Below are 19,518 nucleotides of genomic sequence, written 5' to 3' on the forward strand. Positions count from 1 at the left end.
CTGCTGCAAAAAGGGTATACAGGACTTTGGAACAGTAACTCAGGCCTTCACATAGATGTACCAAGATGCCTGCTATGCTCTGAAGTTACAGAAAAGCACACTTTAAGCACTAAGAATGTATGTACTTAATATCGAACAAAGCCACAACACCCTCTGGAAGCAGTTACTGCTTACAGACCATTATCTCCCCTTTGCAGAAAAGGGTCAACCTTTCTGTTCAGCGTTTTCCTCAGATTTAATACATATATCCCGGAAAAAAAGGTAGGACCAGGGAATGAAGTATGGAATATAACAAGCCCTTGCAGCGAGTACAGAAGCAGACAGCAGAAAAAGCCAAGCAAGATGTGCTGTCTCTCGGGGATTTCAAAGGCATGTTGGGTTTTTTTTGGTTTTGTTTGGGTTCTTGTTTTGTTTTGCTTTGTTTTGTTTCATAATGCAGTTAATGGCTTTCAGTGAGCATGATGGGATTCATGAGAAGAATTGTCAGTGTTTAGGAGCTTTTTAATTACGGATAAATGTTATACATAAAATGCTGTATTCTCTTTTCTGCATTTCTCTCTCTTACTCACACCTCTTGCACATTTTCCTCAGGGCTGAGGCATTTATTGCCAGGATATTCTACCCTTATTTGAGCAGAAGAAACGTATCTTACATCCATTGCCCAGGGAAAGGGAAAACCATGGAAGTGAAAAAAAGTGTTTCCAAAGACCTACAAAGCTTCACTACTTAAATGCCTTGCAAAATAAAAAAGAACTACCTGGCAAGAGGACTGAAGAGCAGACAGTATTGCTTAAAACCCCTAGGTTACTGCTTCAGCTCGTGTATAAATTACCCCTCTAGAGGCCAGCAGAGTATCAAAAAAGTTACCATGAACTAGACCATAATACCACTGTAGACCCAACTCTTAACTAAATTATTAACATTTAAAACTTCTTCCATCTATACAAAGTCTGCTTTTTGCATTGAGACTGAACTGTCCTGCAATTATAGTAGGAACATAAAGAGCATGTTGTAGTACTACCTTTATCCTGGATCTAAATTCTTTACGTGGGGTAACAGATGTTAGCAGTAGAGACTGCTCACCAAAGCAGATATATTGCCTTCATTTATATGGGGAAGGTCTGCTCATTTAAGCAGTGTGTTTGAGATTAGTGTATACTTAGGAGAAACTGTGTGTATTGTGGTCAGAGTCAGGAATGGGACTCTACCATAGTTCAGCACTGATTTGCTGTCTCTGAACTTTGTGTCTTGGTTTTACAATCTGTAAAATAGATACTGTAATACTTACAATGCACAGCTGACCTGGGAGAAACACCTTCTGCCTCACAGGATTGATGGGAACATTAATTACTGTAATCAGTTACATGGAAAAGCCTCAATAAAAAGTCCAATGGGAATGCAAAGCAATAAGAGATTTGGCAACTGAAACAGCTATATGCATGCCTTAGTATTTTTTTCTAATGAGTGTGCTGATCTAACTCTTTCCCTTTGAGTGGGTCTTACTCTACGGCTTGTTCCTGCAGCCCTCACACAGCCACATTCCCACACAGTTTGTTTGAGGAAGGCCTTGAGATTCAGCTTTGTGTATTTTGTCTTGGTGCCAGGAAATACTATCCTTTTAATTAGTAGGTCCATTTCTTTGATAAGTGTTTAAGTGGCTTCACTGCAATTTCATCTCTTCAGTTGTCATCCAGCACCTGGGAGGTAAGGAAAAAGGAAGCAAGCACTGAATTTCTCCCTCATTTCTACAGAGGGATATTTCTGAGACACTGTACTTGTGTGGGTGGGCGGATGGATGGATAGGCAGATGGAAAAGGGAGTTTCCTTTATGGGATTCCAATAATTGGTATGTGGTTTACATTCCATTCATCTGAAGGACTCTTATTTTAATCAGAAACAGGCTTGGGCTACTAAACTACCTCTAGTGTGCAAAACATGTGCCTGCTTTCAGCTGGTGACTTTTCTCACATGCGTCTTGTCTTTGACACCCACAGGCCCCAAAGAGTAATGTGGTCACTTACCACCAAGAACACAGGGTCAGGTCCTGTAACAGGAGTTGGTTCAGAGCCCTTGTCCAGGCAGACGTTCTCTGATTGCTAGCTTCACAAGCAGAAGCACTTTACAGTGTGGTATTTGAAACTGGCATTGATTTCTCAAAGAGGGTTTTGGCTTTGGTGTTTTTTTTTCCTAGGCTCATCCAGCTCTGGGAAAGCCTTGTCTGGACAGTGTCGTGGAGGTCTGGCAGCACAACTTCGTCTCAGTAGCCAGACGTTAATGCAGACAACTGCTGAGAAAAGCCCCATATTCAGCAGCTGGCCTTGCTGCTGTGCATTAAGCACAAACGAATGAGGGGCTAACACCTTGTCCAGAAATAGTCAGGCTAAATAAACAATAACACAAGACAAATTTCAGCTTTGGAGCTGCTGAAAATGTGGACATCAACTGCTGTTACCCAAGGGCAAGGGAAACATATAATGACTTCCGTAGTGCATGGGTATGCTGCTGCTCAGAACTCTCCCTGGACCATTTGTGACAGGACTGTAGTTAATCAAAAAAATTTCTTCACATCTCACACTTCCCCATCAGCTCAGTTGTTTCACTGTCCAGATTTGCTTACTCTTAACTTTTAATTTGCATGGTTCAACACATTTATCTTTTCTGGGCCTATGTTCACTAACCTGTCTAGATTGTAACTGCACATGCTTTGGAGAATTCCATACCATCCATCCCTGACTGCACAACGTGCTTCATGTCACACCCCCATCCAGTGCTCACCGTTTGGGCAGATCTGTCAACCAGCCCAGCAGAAGATCTGCTGCAGGGTGATACACCACCTAAGAAAGGAAGCACAGTTTCTCAGATTAGGTCCACAGCAACCTGGGTCCACCACAGACATTTACCTCCCTTGTGTCTCAGTTTCCCCATGGGGAAAAAGTAACTAGGGACAGATGCAGATCCAACGTCAAAGGGAAGGCTGAGCCTGCCTCCTCCTTCCCATGTGGAAGATGTGATGAGGGAGGTCTTGTGGCACTGGGCTGTGAACACAGACAAGAACTGCACAGTGTCACCTGTTGCTTCCAGCTCCGCGCACCCTGCAAAGACAACATACAACACGACTTTGGCAATTCATCAGTCTTTGGCCTGCACTAAGCAAGTAAGAATTGCTAACATCATGAAGGAAGCAAAAACGTCAAATGCCTCCTCCCTCTTGCTTGTGATTCAACAGCTTCTCGGCAACGTTCATTTCTCCACTCTTTACTCAGAATGTGAGACCCTTGGGACTTAATTAAACACTGGCACTGGCAAGTGAGAAGCATTCAAAGCTGCATTCTGGGTTGCAAAGGTCTCAGCAAAATCCTCCATGTAGAGCCTGATGATTTCCTCTCTCATGCCACAATGAAGCCTGAACCTCTCTCCTTGGGAAAAGGCCTTTAGCTCTGCACTTTGCTAGACCTCTGAGAGGTGTAGGTCCACACTGTGCTACCCAGGGCAAGGAGATCATTGCTTTGTACCTGTCACAGGATGCCTCAACCAAATTACATTACTGTGCTTTACCCTGCCTAGGCTTTCACAGATCCCGATCTCTCAGGCTCCAAGATTTCTGTCTGAGATTCACTTTAAAAGAGTTTCTTACATCTTGATTTATCTCAGAGCAGTAACAAAGTTAATCCTGTAAATACATGGGTCAGACAGTTGGGGTCTTGGCTCCACTGCTAATTTGGAGTAAATCTATCAAGATCAGTGATATTCTGATCACTGAATACTGGACTGAAAATAGAATTTTGAGTACTCAGCCCTATTCTGGCTGAGTAATTTCCAATTAGATGTATAGTAACATTTTGTAAGGCTCCCTGGTGCTGTCCTGTCATTTGAGTTTCACCCATAGTTGCTGGTTTGGTTCATTAGCATCCTGACTGCATTCTGGGAATTTTTTTCCTAGTTTTGGCTTTTTGTTTGTTGTTTGTTTTCCTGCCATAAACTAAACTAATTTATTTCAGATGCTGAGATTTAGCACAGAGTTAGCATTTGCTACAATAATGCTTTGCTGCTGGACATCCACAGGTCGAACCATTTACTTATGTTGGACACCAAAATAGCTTGACACAAGGAGTCTTTGGATTAATCTTTTTGGGGGTGACTATAATGATTTAGCACCACATTTGATTAAAGGAAGGTGAAATGCTGAATAAACTACGACCAACACATCACAGGGGACTCCTAGCAGCACAATCAGTTCATTTAATCATTCCCCAGTGCTCTCCCTGGACTGATCAGACAGCACCTTTACAGACCAAGAGCTATAATTCACAGACAAGAACATTAATGTTAATTAAGGTGTGACTGCTTAAACTTCTGTGGCTTTTTTCCCTGCTCTTCCCTTGGTTGGCCACAACTGTTCAAGTGTTGCTGAAGGTTATTCTGTTTAAGTATTAAAAAATGCTTAGCTAAATAGGTTAGCTTATTTGCTTTTGCTGATAGTAGCAGTCCACCCACAGAGCCCTTTCAAATCTTTTCAGTGTTTTGGAAACTGGATAAGGGACTTATTCAGTGACGTGCAAGTTTTGCCTGAGCCAGGAATGAAACGTGCATTTCATGAAATGAGAAATAACCTCAGACCACACACAGAGTGTAATTTCTGAACTCTGGCTCAGGCTCTCTTCCCCTCGTCCCTGTGCACACATACACACACTCCTGCTAAAAAACAAGATGATGACTGACATCCCTAAATCCTTTAAGCATTCTTCTGCAGCTAAGAGCAGAGGGAGGTTTTCAGAGCTTAGGTGGCTCATTATTAGCAACAACCTGATGAAAAAATGGATTACTACAGTATGTGCATACCACACCAAAGAGAAATAGCAAAAAGTCTATGCCATCTAAACACAGCTTTCAAGAGGAGAAACTGCTGATGCAAACATATTACAGCTATTTTTACTGCATAGAGAGATGACAAAAAGTCCTTCCCACAATTTTCCTAAAGAATATTGTTGGTTCTGTCACTCCTTGTTTAGTTAAGCCAAAATCATTGAGTGTTTAAAATATGATTTTCCATTATAATCCAGAGAAGTAAACCAGACAAGTTTACTGCATACAAAAAACTCACATCCTTTCCTCCCCCAAGCACAGGAACTATGTTGCATGGCTGGTGAGAATGAACTACAGAAAGAACAGGCAAAGGGCAAACTTTTCCGCAGTTGCTACTCCATTGCTTCAGTATCACCTCCAGAGCTTAATTCTCCACAGCCTTACAGCAAGCGAGTGCACTTAAATACTGAGACACTGGCCAAACCCCTGCTCAGCTCTCTTTAAATATTTCCTTTGATCTGGTCTAAAAGAAGCAGCTTCATTGCCTTCAGCAGGTAAGGAGTTCTCCTGTGTTACAGTTGCAGCACCTCTGCTGAACTGCCCCTGCAGAGCTTAAAATTCAAAACCAAATGTGCTTACAGACTGGCTTCTGTACTTCATTCATTGCTTTGTGCCCGATCAGTAATGCTATCATACAAGTAAGCCATTGATACTTACTCTATCATCCTGGGTACTCTGTATCTGCTTATGCATACAAATACATATACATCTGTACATGTATACAAATGCAAGTACGTCTGTACTTGTATTATACACACTGCTCTTACTTCCAGCAATAGCTGAGCTTGCTTAACACTTTCCATTATAGGGCCCTGCTTTCAGTTGTTTATAACTTAGCCAAACTCTAAATGCTCAAGCTGAAATTTTCCATGCTGAGTGTCTGCGTCAGGCTGAATTTTTTCTGGTAAGTTTCAGCTAAAATAGTACAGCTGTTCTGAATGTTGGGTTAAAGGGGTGCAATCTGCCTTCCTCCTTGTTCTTACAGCCATTTCACTGAGAACCTATTTTGTCTGCATGCTTTGGGAGAGATCCTGAGGATGGGAAAAGAAGTTACCTTACTGCAAAGGATCAGACTGTCAGAGTCATGCCCAGTACTAGCCTTCAGAAAACCTTGGCCAAGTTACAAAGTTTTACAAACTGTGTTTTATCCATGCTCCATATACATCTCCTAGAAAGTACCATCATGATTTTCTGAGCACTTCACTGAAACAGAAGATGACCTTGACCTCACACACTTTCTCCATGTCCACCACCAGACTGTGTGTGCATCCTTCCCACAAATGAACTGAGCATCCCAATTACAAAAGGAGCTGTAGGGCAGTTCGGGACTTCTCATGCAATTTCTGGTCCTGACCCCCAGGAGCTGCTGTGGCACCAGAACTGAGAGCTGAGAATTCTGCCCCTTGTACCATCAATAGTCGTTCATGGTGCCCATGCACTACACTTGAGGAAGCTCGTTAGCTTGGAAACAAGCCAAAGAGCTTGGGGTAACAAGAAGAAATGAAAAAGCAGAGCAGACTCCAAGAGACAGACGCAACATAGCCACGGCATAATGATCCATTGTGTTAATTATACTAACACTGTCCCCAGAATGTAGAATAGAACCAAGAATTCACAAATGCCAGCACTCTTGTTTTCAATCAGATTCTGTGACACCTACTAGCAAGTACATCCTTTCTTCCCCTAACTGCCTGGCCCACAGAAGTGATTGTACTGCTTCCTGCTATTAGCCACCCCAATCAGTCAAGTAATAGAAATTGTGGTTCTAAAAGTCCATGATGATCCATGTGGGAATCAATCACTTTGGAGTAACAGAATTCCTTTTGGATTTTGGTTTTATTTAAAAGTTTTCAAAAAGCACATTGTCAAAAGCTGCACTAGAAATATTAGTTATAAAACCACTCAAAAGTTACAAAATTACAGCATTACCAATGCTCCACTGGTGTAAATGCATTATGGTATAGTCTTCAACTGTACGCTCACCAATACCAACTTTTAACCAAGGACATCACCCTTCTTCTCTGCAGAGGACACACCATTTTTGGAAAGATCCCTTTACATCTTTCCCTTTCAGATTTGCAGTTTTTCCCTATGACTGTGCCAGCATAAAGCCGAGAATGAAGAAATTCCAGGTTGCACCCTAGATCAGCTGCAGCCTCTGCAGCTGTGAAGAGGCCACAGCTGCACAGTGGCTACCATCGCAGCTCACCCAAACCAAGCTACTGGGTAGCTGTAATCTTTTCTAGTTAATTCCCAGTTCCCTGCCTGAACAAAAACAAAAGGTAGAGCCAGACACGTATCACAGACTTCATGTCTGTTACCCTGTAATCCTGCAAGGCTAAAAATGGAAGTTCTCCGCTACTGGGAGGAACAGACTCACTGCAGTTTCCCAGTGGTTCTGGATACCCACTGTTTGCCTCTGAAGGAATGAAACAACAAAAGCTAAACTGGTGACATGATTAAACTACAGTAACTCAATTACGGAAGGTTTTATTGCTTGCTCTGAGTCTTAAACATGATGGTTTCTACTAAGGTGAGCCTTGGGATTTCTATGGTAAGGCGAGTAAAATAAAAATATCTCATTCTATTTTTTTTACACTCCCTTAAACTTTCTAAAATTATTTTCTTACCATGATTCCCCACCCCCACCCCCAACACATCACCCTCAAGACTACCAGGAAACAGCTGTCTGTTCTCATGTTAGAGGCTAAGACTTCATGTACAAGATGAAAAACTATCACCACACTGAACCTACCACCATGGTCTAAACACCTAACCATGCAGAGAAAACACTGCAGCACTGCAAAAAGGCCTAAACTTTTACCTTTCTTGAGCTAAGGGTGGCAGAATAGTTTGATGTTCTGGACATCAGGGTCTCCAGGTGCAAACAGATTCCACATCTTTGGCTTTTTCAGTCACTAGATAGAATTTTACTTTTACTGGTGTCCACAAATATTAACATGTAGAGTGCCTGAATCAAAGCATAAAGGAAAAGATTAACAACTTTAAACAGCTTTCCTCATTATTACTGAGGATTTTAACCTTTCCATTACATGAAAAATAGCAAGTCAAACTTCCCCCTTTAAGTGCCTTCCTACTGCTTCTATCTTTTTCAATGAAGTGGCATTTATGAAGAGAATCCTTTCATATGTATCCAGAAATTTTTCAAGAGAAATATTATAGTCTTGGCCAAGCACATTTTCCTACTTAACTTCTTCTTCCTTGTTTGTGTGGGCAACTCACAAAGAATCAGAGGTGAATGCCACTGAATTCAGGTTTTGCTATGGATGCAAGTTATGATTTTTCAGTGTTCTCTTAGCAGCCTAAGGTTTCTGAGTTTGAAACAAGTGCCATCACATGGTGAATTACCCAGTTATAACAATTTGATAGAACATAGAATTCTAAACCAGAAAACTATTCAACGTTCCCAAGGTTTGGTCTGAAATATGCATGTCACACAACCATTTCTCTCCATGTATGTTAGAAGCTGATTATATTGTATAATCTACAATATAACTGTAATTATACTATAGATATATCATATATAGGTAGAGTATATAACATACAGAGCATGTATATATATTTTATATATATCTATAGGCCCGTTTATCCTGGACAAAAGAAGACTTGAGAGGGGATCTTATCAATGTACACAAATATCTTATGGGCAGGTGTCAAGAGGCTGGGGCCAGTCTCTTTTCAATGATGCCCAGCAACAGGACAAGGGGCAACAGGCACAAACTGCAACACAGGCAGTTCCACCCGAATGTGAGGAAAAACTGGTTTACCTTGAGGGTGACAGAGCACTGGGACAGGCTGCCCAGAGAGGCTGTGGAGTCTCCTTCCCTGGAGACATTCAAAACCTGTCTGGATGTGATTCTGTTCAACCTGCTCTAGGTGAACCTGCTTTAGCAGGGGGTTGGAGTAGATGGTCTCCAGAGATCCCTTCTAACCCTTACCATTCTGCAATTCTTTGATTATACATAAGTACATATATCTTAGTGTATATATGTAATGTATTATCTAGCTAATGATTCAGGCATGTAGTGTTATAAAGTAACGATGTCCATTTCAAGGAACTTAGACTCTGGTTTGTCAAACACTGCATAGACTGACACTTCAGAAACAGAACAGAACCTTAACATTTAATTAAAGAGAAGATATTTCTTGATACTCCCTCCAAGTAAAAGACTCTTAAACTAGAAGTAGCATATTGTAATACAGCATTATATATAACCACAAGTACAAAACAGTGGGGGGCAGACCGGGAGGCGAGAGAAGCCTGAATTACTCTAGCTATGCTATTACAGTATCTGCATGTAGAAGGACCAAGCCAAGTTCACATCTGAATCTACTGCAGAGGTGATGAGACCAAAGCAAAAAAGAGAAGTTTTAAGAAAACAGCTTTCTCAAAGGTACTTAAATTACATTCCCAATTAGACCATAGTATGAATTTGTTTTCTTTGCCATAATTATAAACCAGAACAACTAGAAACTGTGCTGGAACTTCCATCATAGCCTGAATCACACAGAGGCCACTGCTGCCGACAGTTGTGAGCGTTTACCTCAAAAAATATAAACAGACATCTGGTATTTGTTTTTAAAGTAACTGGCATAGAATGACTTTCAGGGTGATACAGGAGATCATGTTTACATGAGCGTTCACTTGATGGAAACAATATCAAACCATAGGGGAAGAAAATCCCTTTAGTATAAACAGTTCTGTTGAAGTAAAATACAGATTCATTCTGAGTTGATCTGGGTTCGTTTAGCATTTGAAGTATCCCCACTGTTTTGCCATTGTCTTTAATAGATGCAGCATTAGGGATTGTGAAAGTTGATAACAAATGTTTAGCCGCTGGAACATGCTACAACAGACCAGTGCAAATTGTAAAGTAATTATGCTGCACACGTGCATTTTCAGAAAACAATGCTTTGGCGCAGCAGGCCTGCTCATGATCCAGACTGCGTAAGTTATGTGTGCAATCTCAATTCAGTTATACTGCGTGTAGACATGTAGACACAAGGTCAGGTCCCGACTGCTCCATTCCATCCTCTCAGCTCAAGCGAACTCAAGGAACAATTGAGATAATCTGTCCTCAGTTATCATGCATATACAACATGACTGCATTCTATTACTTCTTTAATTTTAGAGCACAATCTTCACTTGGTCTTTGAAAAAGGGAATTCAACTTTTTGGATGCCAATTAAACAAATGTTGGGATGTCACGCAAACAACTCTGAAGCCCTCCAATTATCTTGTTTAGATGTACTTTTCTCCTCTTTCAGAATCAGCTGGCAGAATCACACACAAGATACAGACTCATTTAGCAAGTAGCCTCCTATGATCCACACATGATCTACAGGAAAAGAGGCATACCTATAAATGCTCTGAACCACTGCCTATATCTCTCTTGTAGATTGCCCATCTAGACAACCATTTTCAATAGCAGGAAGTGAATTTTCCAACTTACCTTAGGCCAGTTATCTACTCTTCAGGTGCCTTAATCAGGAAGGTAGATTCTAGCACAGAGTCTACTTAAGATGGTCATTACTCTTCTTTTATAGGATGCACTGAATCAGATGTACTGCACAGTGGAATATGCAAACACAAGGAGAGAGTATTCATAAGAATATTCTTTTGTTGCATATACTGGAAAGTATGCAGTGAATAAAATATGCAGGGCACTGCAGGAACACAAAAATACATAGCAGCAAAGGCAATTAAATGCTTCCTTGGAAGAACAGAACCCTCTCCTGGTGTTAAAATTCCTACTCAAGTACTTTTAAACCATCTTTTTCATACATAGTAACTGTATTGCTGTCTTTGAAGCATCCAGTGACATTTTGATTATGCTATTACCAAGTTCCCTTCCCTCCTATTAATGCTGCTTTTACTCACTGTGCTGAAGCCATGCACTGGGATTAGTCTGCCTTTCGGTGCTTGAAGTCATAACCTGCTAAATCCGAGCACATACATCCTTTCAAACTGCCTTAATGCGCTCACAAAACATATGTGAACATCCTAACTTTCTCAAACATACACGTTATCTGAAATCATTCATTCTCCCTCCCCCAGATCAAATATGGTATCTATGTACCATATGGCTACTCCCAAATGTAGTTATAAGCACAGGTCCAGTTTGCAAAACATGCTTGAGATCCAGACTACACTGCAAATCAGACCCAGGACACACACGGTGTTTTAACTAGGTCTGGTGACAGTTTTGTAAACAGGTTGCTGACAGAGCTGCATTTGTTCGCATAGGCAGGGTCAGATTTCTTACTAGTTCACTGGCAACCTGGTCTTTCCTTCCAGTCTAAGAATTTCCATTGAAGGCAATGGTAACTATCAGTACCCCGTTAGGTCAGGGACCCAGAGCCAGACCCAAAGAAACACCATTAAGTGAAAGAACAAGGAAACTGCAACAAGGAACAGTAAAAACCTAGTGAGCCATTTCCAGCTGACAGCTATGATGAAAAAGACAACCTTTTCCTCCTGGCTGATTTATATTGAGAGCAGGTGGTGACTACCACAAGGCTACTTCCTTAGGTTAGGAGGCTGTTACAGTTTCCTTGTAGCCCATCTCCCTGTAACTGTAGGGGAACCTGCACACAGAAGCTGTATGAACTCCACTCCACCATAACCCTAAACACAGCATCCCCCCAAAGCCTCCTTCATTTTAAAAGCCAAATGAAATGATAATGGCAGATTTCAAAGATGACAAAAAAAATCTGTTTTTATTATGTGAAGGATATACCTTCAAATACAGGTCAAATAATTCCTTTTTGAGTTTATTCAGATTCTTTTTTTGTAAAGCATACAGACATCTTCTTCATGACAAAAATATTTTATGCTCAGATCCCTAGGGCACTAAATTGCAGTATTTATGGCTTCAGTGATATCCCCTAGTAAAATATATTAAATTTGCACAGGAAGCTACAGAGTGCCATAAATCTTCCTTCAGGAAATCTTCCTGTAGCTCGGTTCAATTGCAGATAACAAATGTATTTCCACAAATCTATCATCAGTACTTGGCATACATGTGAATAAAACATGCAATTCTATGGAGGTTTTGATTTATGTGCATCATCACCTTATAGATGAGAAACGTAATTTCCTGATTACTTCATAAAAATGGTGACAGCTTCATACTTGGGAATCAGCTCTGCAGTTCAGCCTTCTACTTGTACAGTTCCACTGCTCTGAGGTTCTTCCGAAAGAAGTAAAATGAGAAGTCTTACCTAACTCAACCAGATTTTGCCCTCCCTAGGATCTATTGACTCAGACCATGACTGACAAACCAGTGGCGCTCAGGTGAAGCCTCTCTCTAGTGCCCCAATATCAACTGAAACCAACAAGGTTATTTAGCCCCATCCAGCCCTCGGACTCAGAAGTTACCAGTCCCTCCTTCTGGCCTAAAAAAATACTTTATCATGTAGGTTAAATACTGAGCTCCTGGTTCCAGGTAGTTAAGTCAGATTTCCCAATCAGGTTCTTAGATGGATTCCACTTACAATAAGCACATAATGGTTAACACAGAGACAGAGGAAAGCCTACAACAGCTTCCCATGACCTAAAGCAGAAGCTGGTCCAGATCAAATTTAAGCTTATTTTCCAATGGGCAGTCATCCAGACCACAAAAACTACCACCATTCATAGACTGCTGCTGTGCAGCTTCAGTGTCCAAAGTTTTAAAATTTCATAACATTTACCCTTCACATAAAACAATTTATACAGTACATTCAATGTAAAACCCTGTACTAATACACCATTACATCTGAGATTTCAAATCTTACAAAACCCAAAGATTAGGTTAAGGCTTCCACAGCAACATGGAGCCCTGGCCTCTTTAATTTACATGTTATGACAAGGTACTCCTTTCGTGTGAGCCCAAAGCACTTAGAAATGTGACAGACTATGCAGCAAATGAGATAGGACATTGCTTATCTTACAACCACTCCTTCAATCTATGAAGCACAGTTTTCATTTGGAAATTTTATTACAGCCAGCATTTCATGAGTAAGATGGTAACTTGTCAGTATGTAGAAAATCCTTACTCCGTACATATTATACTGCTTATTTACAACAACCTCCTTTCTGAAATACTGGTAGTTTATTAAGTACTGGGATGAAAATGAGATCCAGCAGCTTTTTTGTTTTTTCTCCCTCAGTACACCTTGGAAAGTATTTATTATGTTCTACAGAGATGTATAGATTTATCTAGGTTTTCCATCCAAAATGCGAAATAGAACCCCAAGATCCCGTTTCTCACCATCCTAGGAGGAGGAATTAGTATGTTCTGTTAGAGAACTAGTTGAATGGGGTGCAGCCTGTGTATATTCACAGCGGGGTAAAAAACATTATTATCTATCATTCTATTTGATAATATGTGCATTTGATACTTGCATCACAGAGAGGAGATATGGTTGAATCTGATCCCAGTTTTAAACATCTTTATCCTGAAAGCTTGGGACTGCAACCCTACATAGCACTAGCGAACTGTTGGGAAAAACTAATGTTTAAAAAGCCCAACATAAAAATTATTTGCCCTGAAAGCTATGAGTGCAAAGTAATAGTACACAAATCTGATGTTGTGAGAAGTGCTATGATCATAACTAGGCCCATTCCAGCTCTGGTGTTGAGGATAAAGTCAAATATGGAAAGCACATGTATACATTTGCTCTGGCTGATACACAGCAGCGAGGACAGGCACCCAGCAGCTGTTATGCCAAAGCCAAAGGAACACACAATACCCAGTACTGCAGACAGAAATCTGCCTATGTAGCAGAGGTGGCATAAAGCAGGGACTGGCACCAGTGCTTTCCTCAGGAATATGCTGCTGTATAAAGAGGCTCAATGAGTAATAAATACTCTTCTCTCACGAGACCCCCACGTGGAGTACTGCAGCCAGGTCTGGGGTTCCTAGTACAACACAGACATGGACCTTTTACAGTGCGTCAAGACGAAGGCCACGAAACTGCTCAGAGGGCTGGACTGAGAGAGTGGGGGTTGTTACCTCAAGAAGGGAGGTCTCCAGGGAGACCTCATTGTGGCCTTACAAACCTTCTTTAAATATTGAAAGACAGACACAGGACAAGGGGCAGTAGTTTTACACTGGAAGAGCATAGATTTAGGTTAGATACAAGGAAGAAATTCTTTACTGTGAGAGTGGTGAGGCACTGGCACGGGTTGCCCAGAGAAGCTGTGGCTGCCCCATCCCTGGAAGTGTTCAAGGCCAGGCTGGATGGGCTTTCGGCAACCTGATCTAGTGGAAGATATCCCTACCCACATCATGGGGGTCGGAGAAGTTCTTTAAGGTCCCTTTCAACACAAACCATTCCGTGATTCTATGATCCTATGGTTCTTGAAATTCCCTTGGCAACTAACTGCTGCGTCCAGTCTAACTTGTGCATTTCAAATGCAGTAAGCAAAATCCTTGTTGAGATGTTCCCAAGACACTCATAGGTTATTCCTGCAGCAGAAACAACAGCAGAAGCAATTAAAGCATAATATTGGAGCAAACTGGTATAGTACAGCAAGAATTACAGTTATTGTTATTAAACATAATACGACTGACAAACCTTTTGACTATCAGCAGAAGCTGAATTCAAGCTGTAATACACTTAACAGTAATATTCAGTGTCAGCAGCAGACTAACAGAAGATTAATTTCCTCAAAAAGCCACTTCATTGTAACTTGAGTATGCACATCTGAATTTAAAGAAATGTGGCCACACAAATGCCCACAAAATTGCTTATACTAAATATTCTTGTTTTAAATAACTAAAAATCAATCCACAATCTGCACATGCAATTGCATATTTAAGTACACATGCAACACAATGTGTTTAAATTTTTTCAGAATACAATGCTCATAAAATGGAACTTGTTTCTCTTCTTAAGCAGAGTAAGAAATAACAGTTTTCCCAGTATAAACCATATTTGGTGGTGGTTTTTTTTTCTACCAAATACTCACATAAGTATGTATGTATAAAATACATGAAATCAATGGAGACAACAGTGAGTCTTAATTACTGAATGGCATTAGATTCTTCCTGAAATTCACTAGGAAGCAGTGTGGGTTTTTTAAAATTATTTTAAAAGTCTATTCCCTCTCTTCTTTCCTTGCACAGAAAGATGAACGCCACCAACATAATGTTCAGACCACATAATCTCAAAGACGTAACAGAAGTCTGTACAAAAAAAAAAAGGGGGGGGGGGAAGAGAGGAAATTTGACACCTAGCATGATTTAATGTGCTGTAGGTCCTGCACTGAGAAAAAATGAACAAAAATTGGTGATTCTTCACATCAATCATGCTGAGAAACTCACTGCCATAGGATAGTGAATATAATTAGAAGCTCCACAGCATCAAAGACAGACTCAGCAAAATCACAGGGTGGGAGAAGGGGAGAATCCATCAAAAGCTATTAGACACAAAGGCATCATCCCCATCTCATGAAGTCCCTGTAGCTCAGAAAATATGTGGAATATCATTGTCAAATCCCGGTAATATCACTAGATTCAGCTTTACATGACTGAGGGCTTCCAAGTGTAAGTAAAGGGGAAAAATTACTCAGTACTGCTAATGAGTCAAGGAATATAATCAGAATGCAAGAAAGCAAAGTGTACTCAGAACATTTTAAAAAAGTTTACTTTAAAATTAATATACCATAGCTCACAATATATAGTACATACGCACTACTATGCATACAGGTACTATACATTACATATGCAATTACATATGTAAGAGCATATGTAATGTATTCACATCTGTAAAATGGAAATCCGTATCATGATAAATACAAATTCATGACTTTGCCTTTAATTTCATGGAGGTATCATGTTTTGCTGCACACTGCTAAAGTTGTGGATATTTAAATGTTCAACTAAAATAATTACAGTGCAACTCACATAGAAAAACTTTCATTTTACTACATTACAAGATGTAGCAGTAGACTGTTCATCTGAATCACCTGGACTGTATTTTTTCCACAGAAAATTTTCATTTTTTTTCCAAAGAGAACTTTCACACACTTCTCTCTCTTCTGTCACTGGGGCATGAGGTGCTCTTTCACATAGCTTCTCTATGACTGCTATGTCTGTGAGCTTTTTGAGGCTCTCCTCATTCTGCTCATTCAGCATGTCCCAGAAATCTTTTGGTCTCTCCTTTGATTTTTCTACTTGCCCTGAAGGGAATCTCCTTGGTGATTCTGTAGGCCCATTTCCATCATTTCTGAAGAGGTCATTGAGAACAGAGGTATCTCCAAGTAAGTCCACAAAAGACTTTTTCTTACAAGTCTGAGCTTTTCTCTCCCCATTTTCTGACTGAGACAGGGATCTTTTTCTTGGCAGCTGTGTTCCTTCTGCGTCCTGCTGTCCTTCACAACTTTTTACAGGCAGCACCTCAATTATTTCTGATTTACTGCTTAATGAGCCAGATGCCATAAAATCCTTGAATGCCTGACTGTTTCTCCTTTCGATATGTTGAGTAGCAACAGTGGGTGATTGTTTATATTTTGCATCAACACACACATCTTGCAAGCAGGAGTCATTGTGAAGCTGCTCTACTTCTTTACAGCTCTGCTGGCTCCGAGTTTCTGTAGTTCCATTCAGAAGTAGTCCTTTAGCTGATGAAGATCTAGACTTAGATCTTCCAAAATTAACAATAGATTTTCTTTTTCTAGAATGTGTTACACTCAATTCTCTTTCCTCACAGTTATGTAAAGCTTGTGCTGGTATTTCAGCTAGGAAGAAAAGCTCTATCTCTGGATGCCTGGAAAGGTAGAATTCCTTCAACATCTTCTGCCTTGTTTCTGATGTAGCTTTTGCAATATGTTCTGCAAGTTCTTCCATTGATCCCATATTAAAGTGGGATACCATTTCTTCAAATTGTCTCCTGTAATTATCAATAAAGAAAACCACATTAAACACCTTTAACTAGAAACAAAAGCAGCTTTCAAGCAAGTAATTCAATTTACCTACTTTATATATCCTGGAAAGTAATCACTGAAAGTAACTTCCTTATTAGGAGCACTGTTTGTTTTTATTAGCAAAGAGAAGAAAGAATAATGACCTTAGAAGAACTGAAGTGACTTCTGAATGCCACACTCCAGTGTGGTTCCTCAGTTTACAATCCGAAGACTTAACTTCCAGTGTAGGTAAGATACTGTATCAGAGGACCAGATTTCAGAAGGTATTTAGCCACCAAAAAGATGCAGATGGAGAGATAGCTGGGGGGCTGGGAAAAACAATAGTAGTTGCTCAAACTCCTTTTAAAAAGCTTGCTAAACAAGAGCTGGATAAATACATTCATTCACAGGAGATTGGGACTGTCCCCTCCATCCTATCTAGTGAGCTACGTAATATTTATTTCTGCTAAGAGGCCAAGTTCTAACTGAAGGAGCAAATCCTAATTGAGTTAGCCATAGTCTGGGGTCAGGTAGCCTAACTGGAAGGCTGGAGAGGTAAGTTTATGCTCCCTTCTCAGAGAAAGGATATGAAACGTCTTGCCTGTCCAGTGTGAGGGCTCCAATAGGCAGTGAGATTTAACCCTGTTTGGCCTCAAATACCGCTTGACGGGCTAGCTCCAGCTATACCCTTTATACAGGGTGACTGCAGACAGCTTCCCACTCCACCTTGCTACTGCAACACAAACGGAGGCACCTAATCATCTTCACATTCATTTACAGCACAGCCAGATGTACTACAAAGTCTGAGCCAGGTGCTAACAGATGACTCGCCTCTCATTTAAGAGTCAACATGCTTTAAGCTTTTTGCTAGACATGGCTTTAGGATCTTGGAATAATAATCTTAGTCTCTTCATTGCCTTTGAAAAATTTACCCCAAAAAACTATTGATAACTATGATTACAATTCTGAGTATTTTTAGCATGAAGGGTTCTCCCATATCTGCCTCTCAAATATTTAGAATTTTCAGTATCTATAATAGTAAGCACGTCTGGCATTTCAACAATAACAGTTTGGATAGCTGAGGCCAGCAAGCTAATATGACAGATTCTGAACATTTACAGGTATTACCTAGATACCAACCCTCATGCAGTAACTTAACTGTTTCAAGGCCAGATTGCAAATACATACCAAATCCCAGTTCTATGGGTTTGCCTAGTTAGCTACAGCTTTCTGCTTCCTATTTCCACATACCGTCTGGCTAATGTTATTGAACTTCCATCTCTGTATGAACGGAATTTAAGTATTTATATTAATAATAGCGATAGTCTGGGGAAAAAGGAAAAATGGGAGATAGAAAAAGTATTATCTTTCAAAAAATGAGTGGGGAGACAAAAACATTAAAAAATATTAAAAAATGTTGAGCCCCATGTTAAAAAATAAACATGAAGTCCGATTTTTTTTTTTTTAATAGTCTTTCAATGAAAGTGATGAAATCAGGGCAAAACGAGTATGCAGTCAGAAGCTCACATTATAGAAACAAGAAATTGTACAAAGTTTAAACACTGGTTTGTAGTACTGCATGATGCACACAACATGAACACTTGTGGTGATGATATCTGCACAGCTATGTAATATACATAGACATTAAATCAACACATTAAAGTGATCTGTGTGTTCAATTTGTTTTATTCATCAATTATGGCACACTTTGTATAGTGTGAGTGGAAGATTCCCGTTAGTTCTGCTCTTCCCATAGAAAATAATCAGAATTCCCCAAGTATGGCTGGAACAAAGACAAAAGCAACTTCCCAGAGGGAAGTTCATTTCAACCTTAGAATTTTAACTTCATCTCACCAAAACAGTCTTACCTGCGGATTCCTTTCGGTGTCTTCCCAAGCAAGAAGATGGTTGAACCTACTCTGTGTACTTTTTTGTTTTTCTGGGTAATAGGATGCATAACATACAGGTGATGTGGATTACTGTTTGTCAGCATTTCTTGCCCTCCCTTAACAATGTTATTCTCTGCTGTGTCACCTTCTGAGTCTTCCTCTTTTTTCTAGTAAAATGAGACATAGAAATCATCAAAACAACCATGTTTCTGACTTAATGATAAGTTCTATTGTGCCCAATTCTGCCACTCTTAGCTAGCACTCAATGGTTTGAATGTTAAGACAGATTCAGAGCTGCAGTGTAGACTCCCTGCTCAGTCACAAACTTCCAGGGACACTGAAAGCAAGTCTTGGGTTCTCCAAGAGTAAGGTGGGCTATTTTTCCAAACAGGTTAATTGTGAGCTAAACAAAAAATCTCTTAATTTCTCTAATGTAAAAACAGGGGTCGTACAAATACTTAATCCTGTGCCACAGGACCCAAATATCAGTTACACACTTCAAATATTACTATAAAACAGAATATGTCCAAGTCTTATCTTAACAGATACATAAAAGCTTCCTGGATTCATTTTATCAAGATTAGTGGATTATTTGGAATCACTACTTCCTGCCTGTCAACATATGTTACACAATTTTTGCACAGTATATGTTCAGAACTCTTAGTTAATTCAGCTATTTAACACTTGAAGAAAAATATAAATAATCACATATTGAGAGATAACAAAGTTAAGGTAAAAACATTTTTGTCAGTATCACAATTTCTAACACAGTTATTCAGAATTGTAAAGTATTTTGAAAGAGGTATCACTATATTCGTGTAAAGGAACAAGAAAAAAATTACACGACAGTTT

General features: G+C 40.0%; 1 protein-coding gene and 1 long non-coding RNA gene across 8 annotated transcripts in view; both read right to left on the bottom strand.

Moving 5' to 3' along the window:
• Positions 1-400: 400 nt before the first annotated feature.
• LOC130143134 (uncharacterized) lies at positions 401-7,826 on the bottom strand. The gene is made up of 2 exons (XR_008819653.1): positions 7,688-7,826; positions 401-3,092 (listed from the first exon to the last, which is right to left on the bottom strand). It is a non-coding gene; the product is annotated as an uncharacterized LOC130143134 (long non-coding RNA).
• Positions 7,827-15,494: 7,668 nt separating this feature from the next.
• Positions 15,495-19,518, bottom strand: part of ERCC6L2 (ERCC excision repair 6 like 2) — a 58,072-nt gene continuing 54,048 nt past the window's right edge. For 5 of the 7 annotated variants that reach the window (XM_056323935.1, XM_056323932.1, XM_056323934.1 and 2 more), the window contains 2 exons: positions 18,646-18,833; positions 15,495-16,764 (listed from right to left, as the gene is read on the bottom strand). In XM_056323935.1, the coding sequence (XP_056179910.1) occupies positions 15,792-16,764; positions 18,646-18,833 (1,161 nt within the window). In that variant the 3' untranslated portion in view covers positions 15,495-15,791. Of the gene's footprint in view, positions 16,765-17,378; positions 17,511-18,641; positions 18,834-19,518 lie in introns of those variants that run through there. The other 2 variants (XR_008819347.1, XM_056323937.1) reach the window with 2 other exon arrangements.

Source organism: Falco biarmicus, chromosome Z (genome assembly GCF_023638135.1).
Source record: "Falco biarmicus isolate bFalBia1 chromosome Z, bFalBia1.pri, whole genome shotgun sequence".
In the NCBI taxonomy this organism is placed as follows: Eukaryota; Metazoa; Chordata; class Aves; order Falconiformes; family Falconidae; genus Falco; species Falco biarmicus.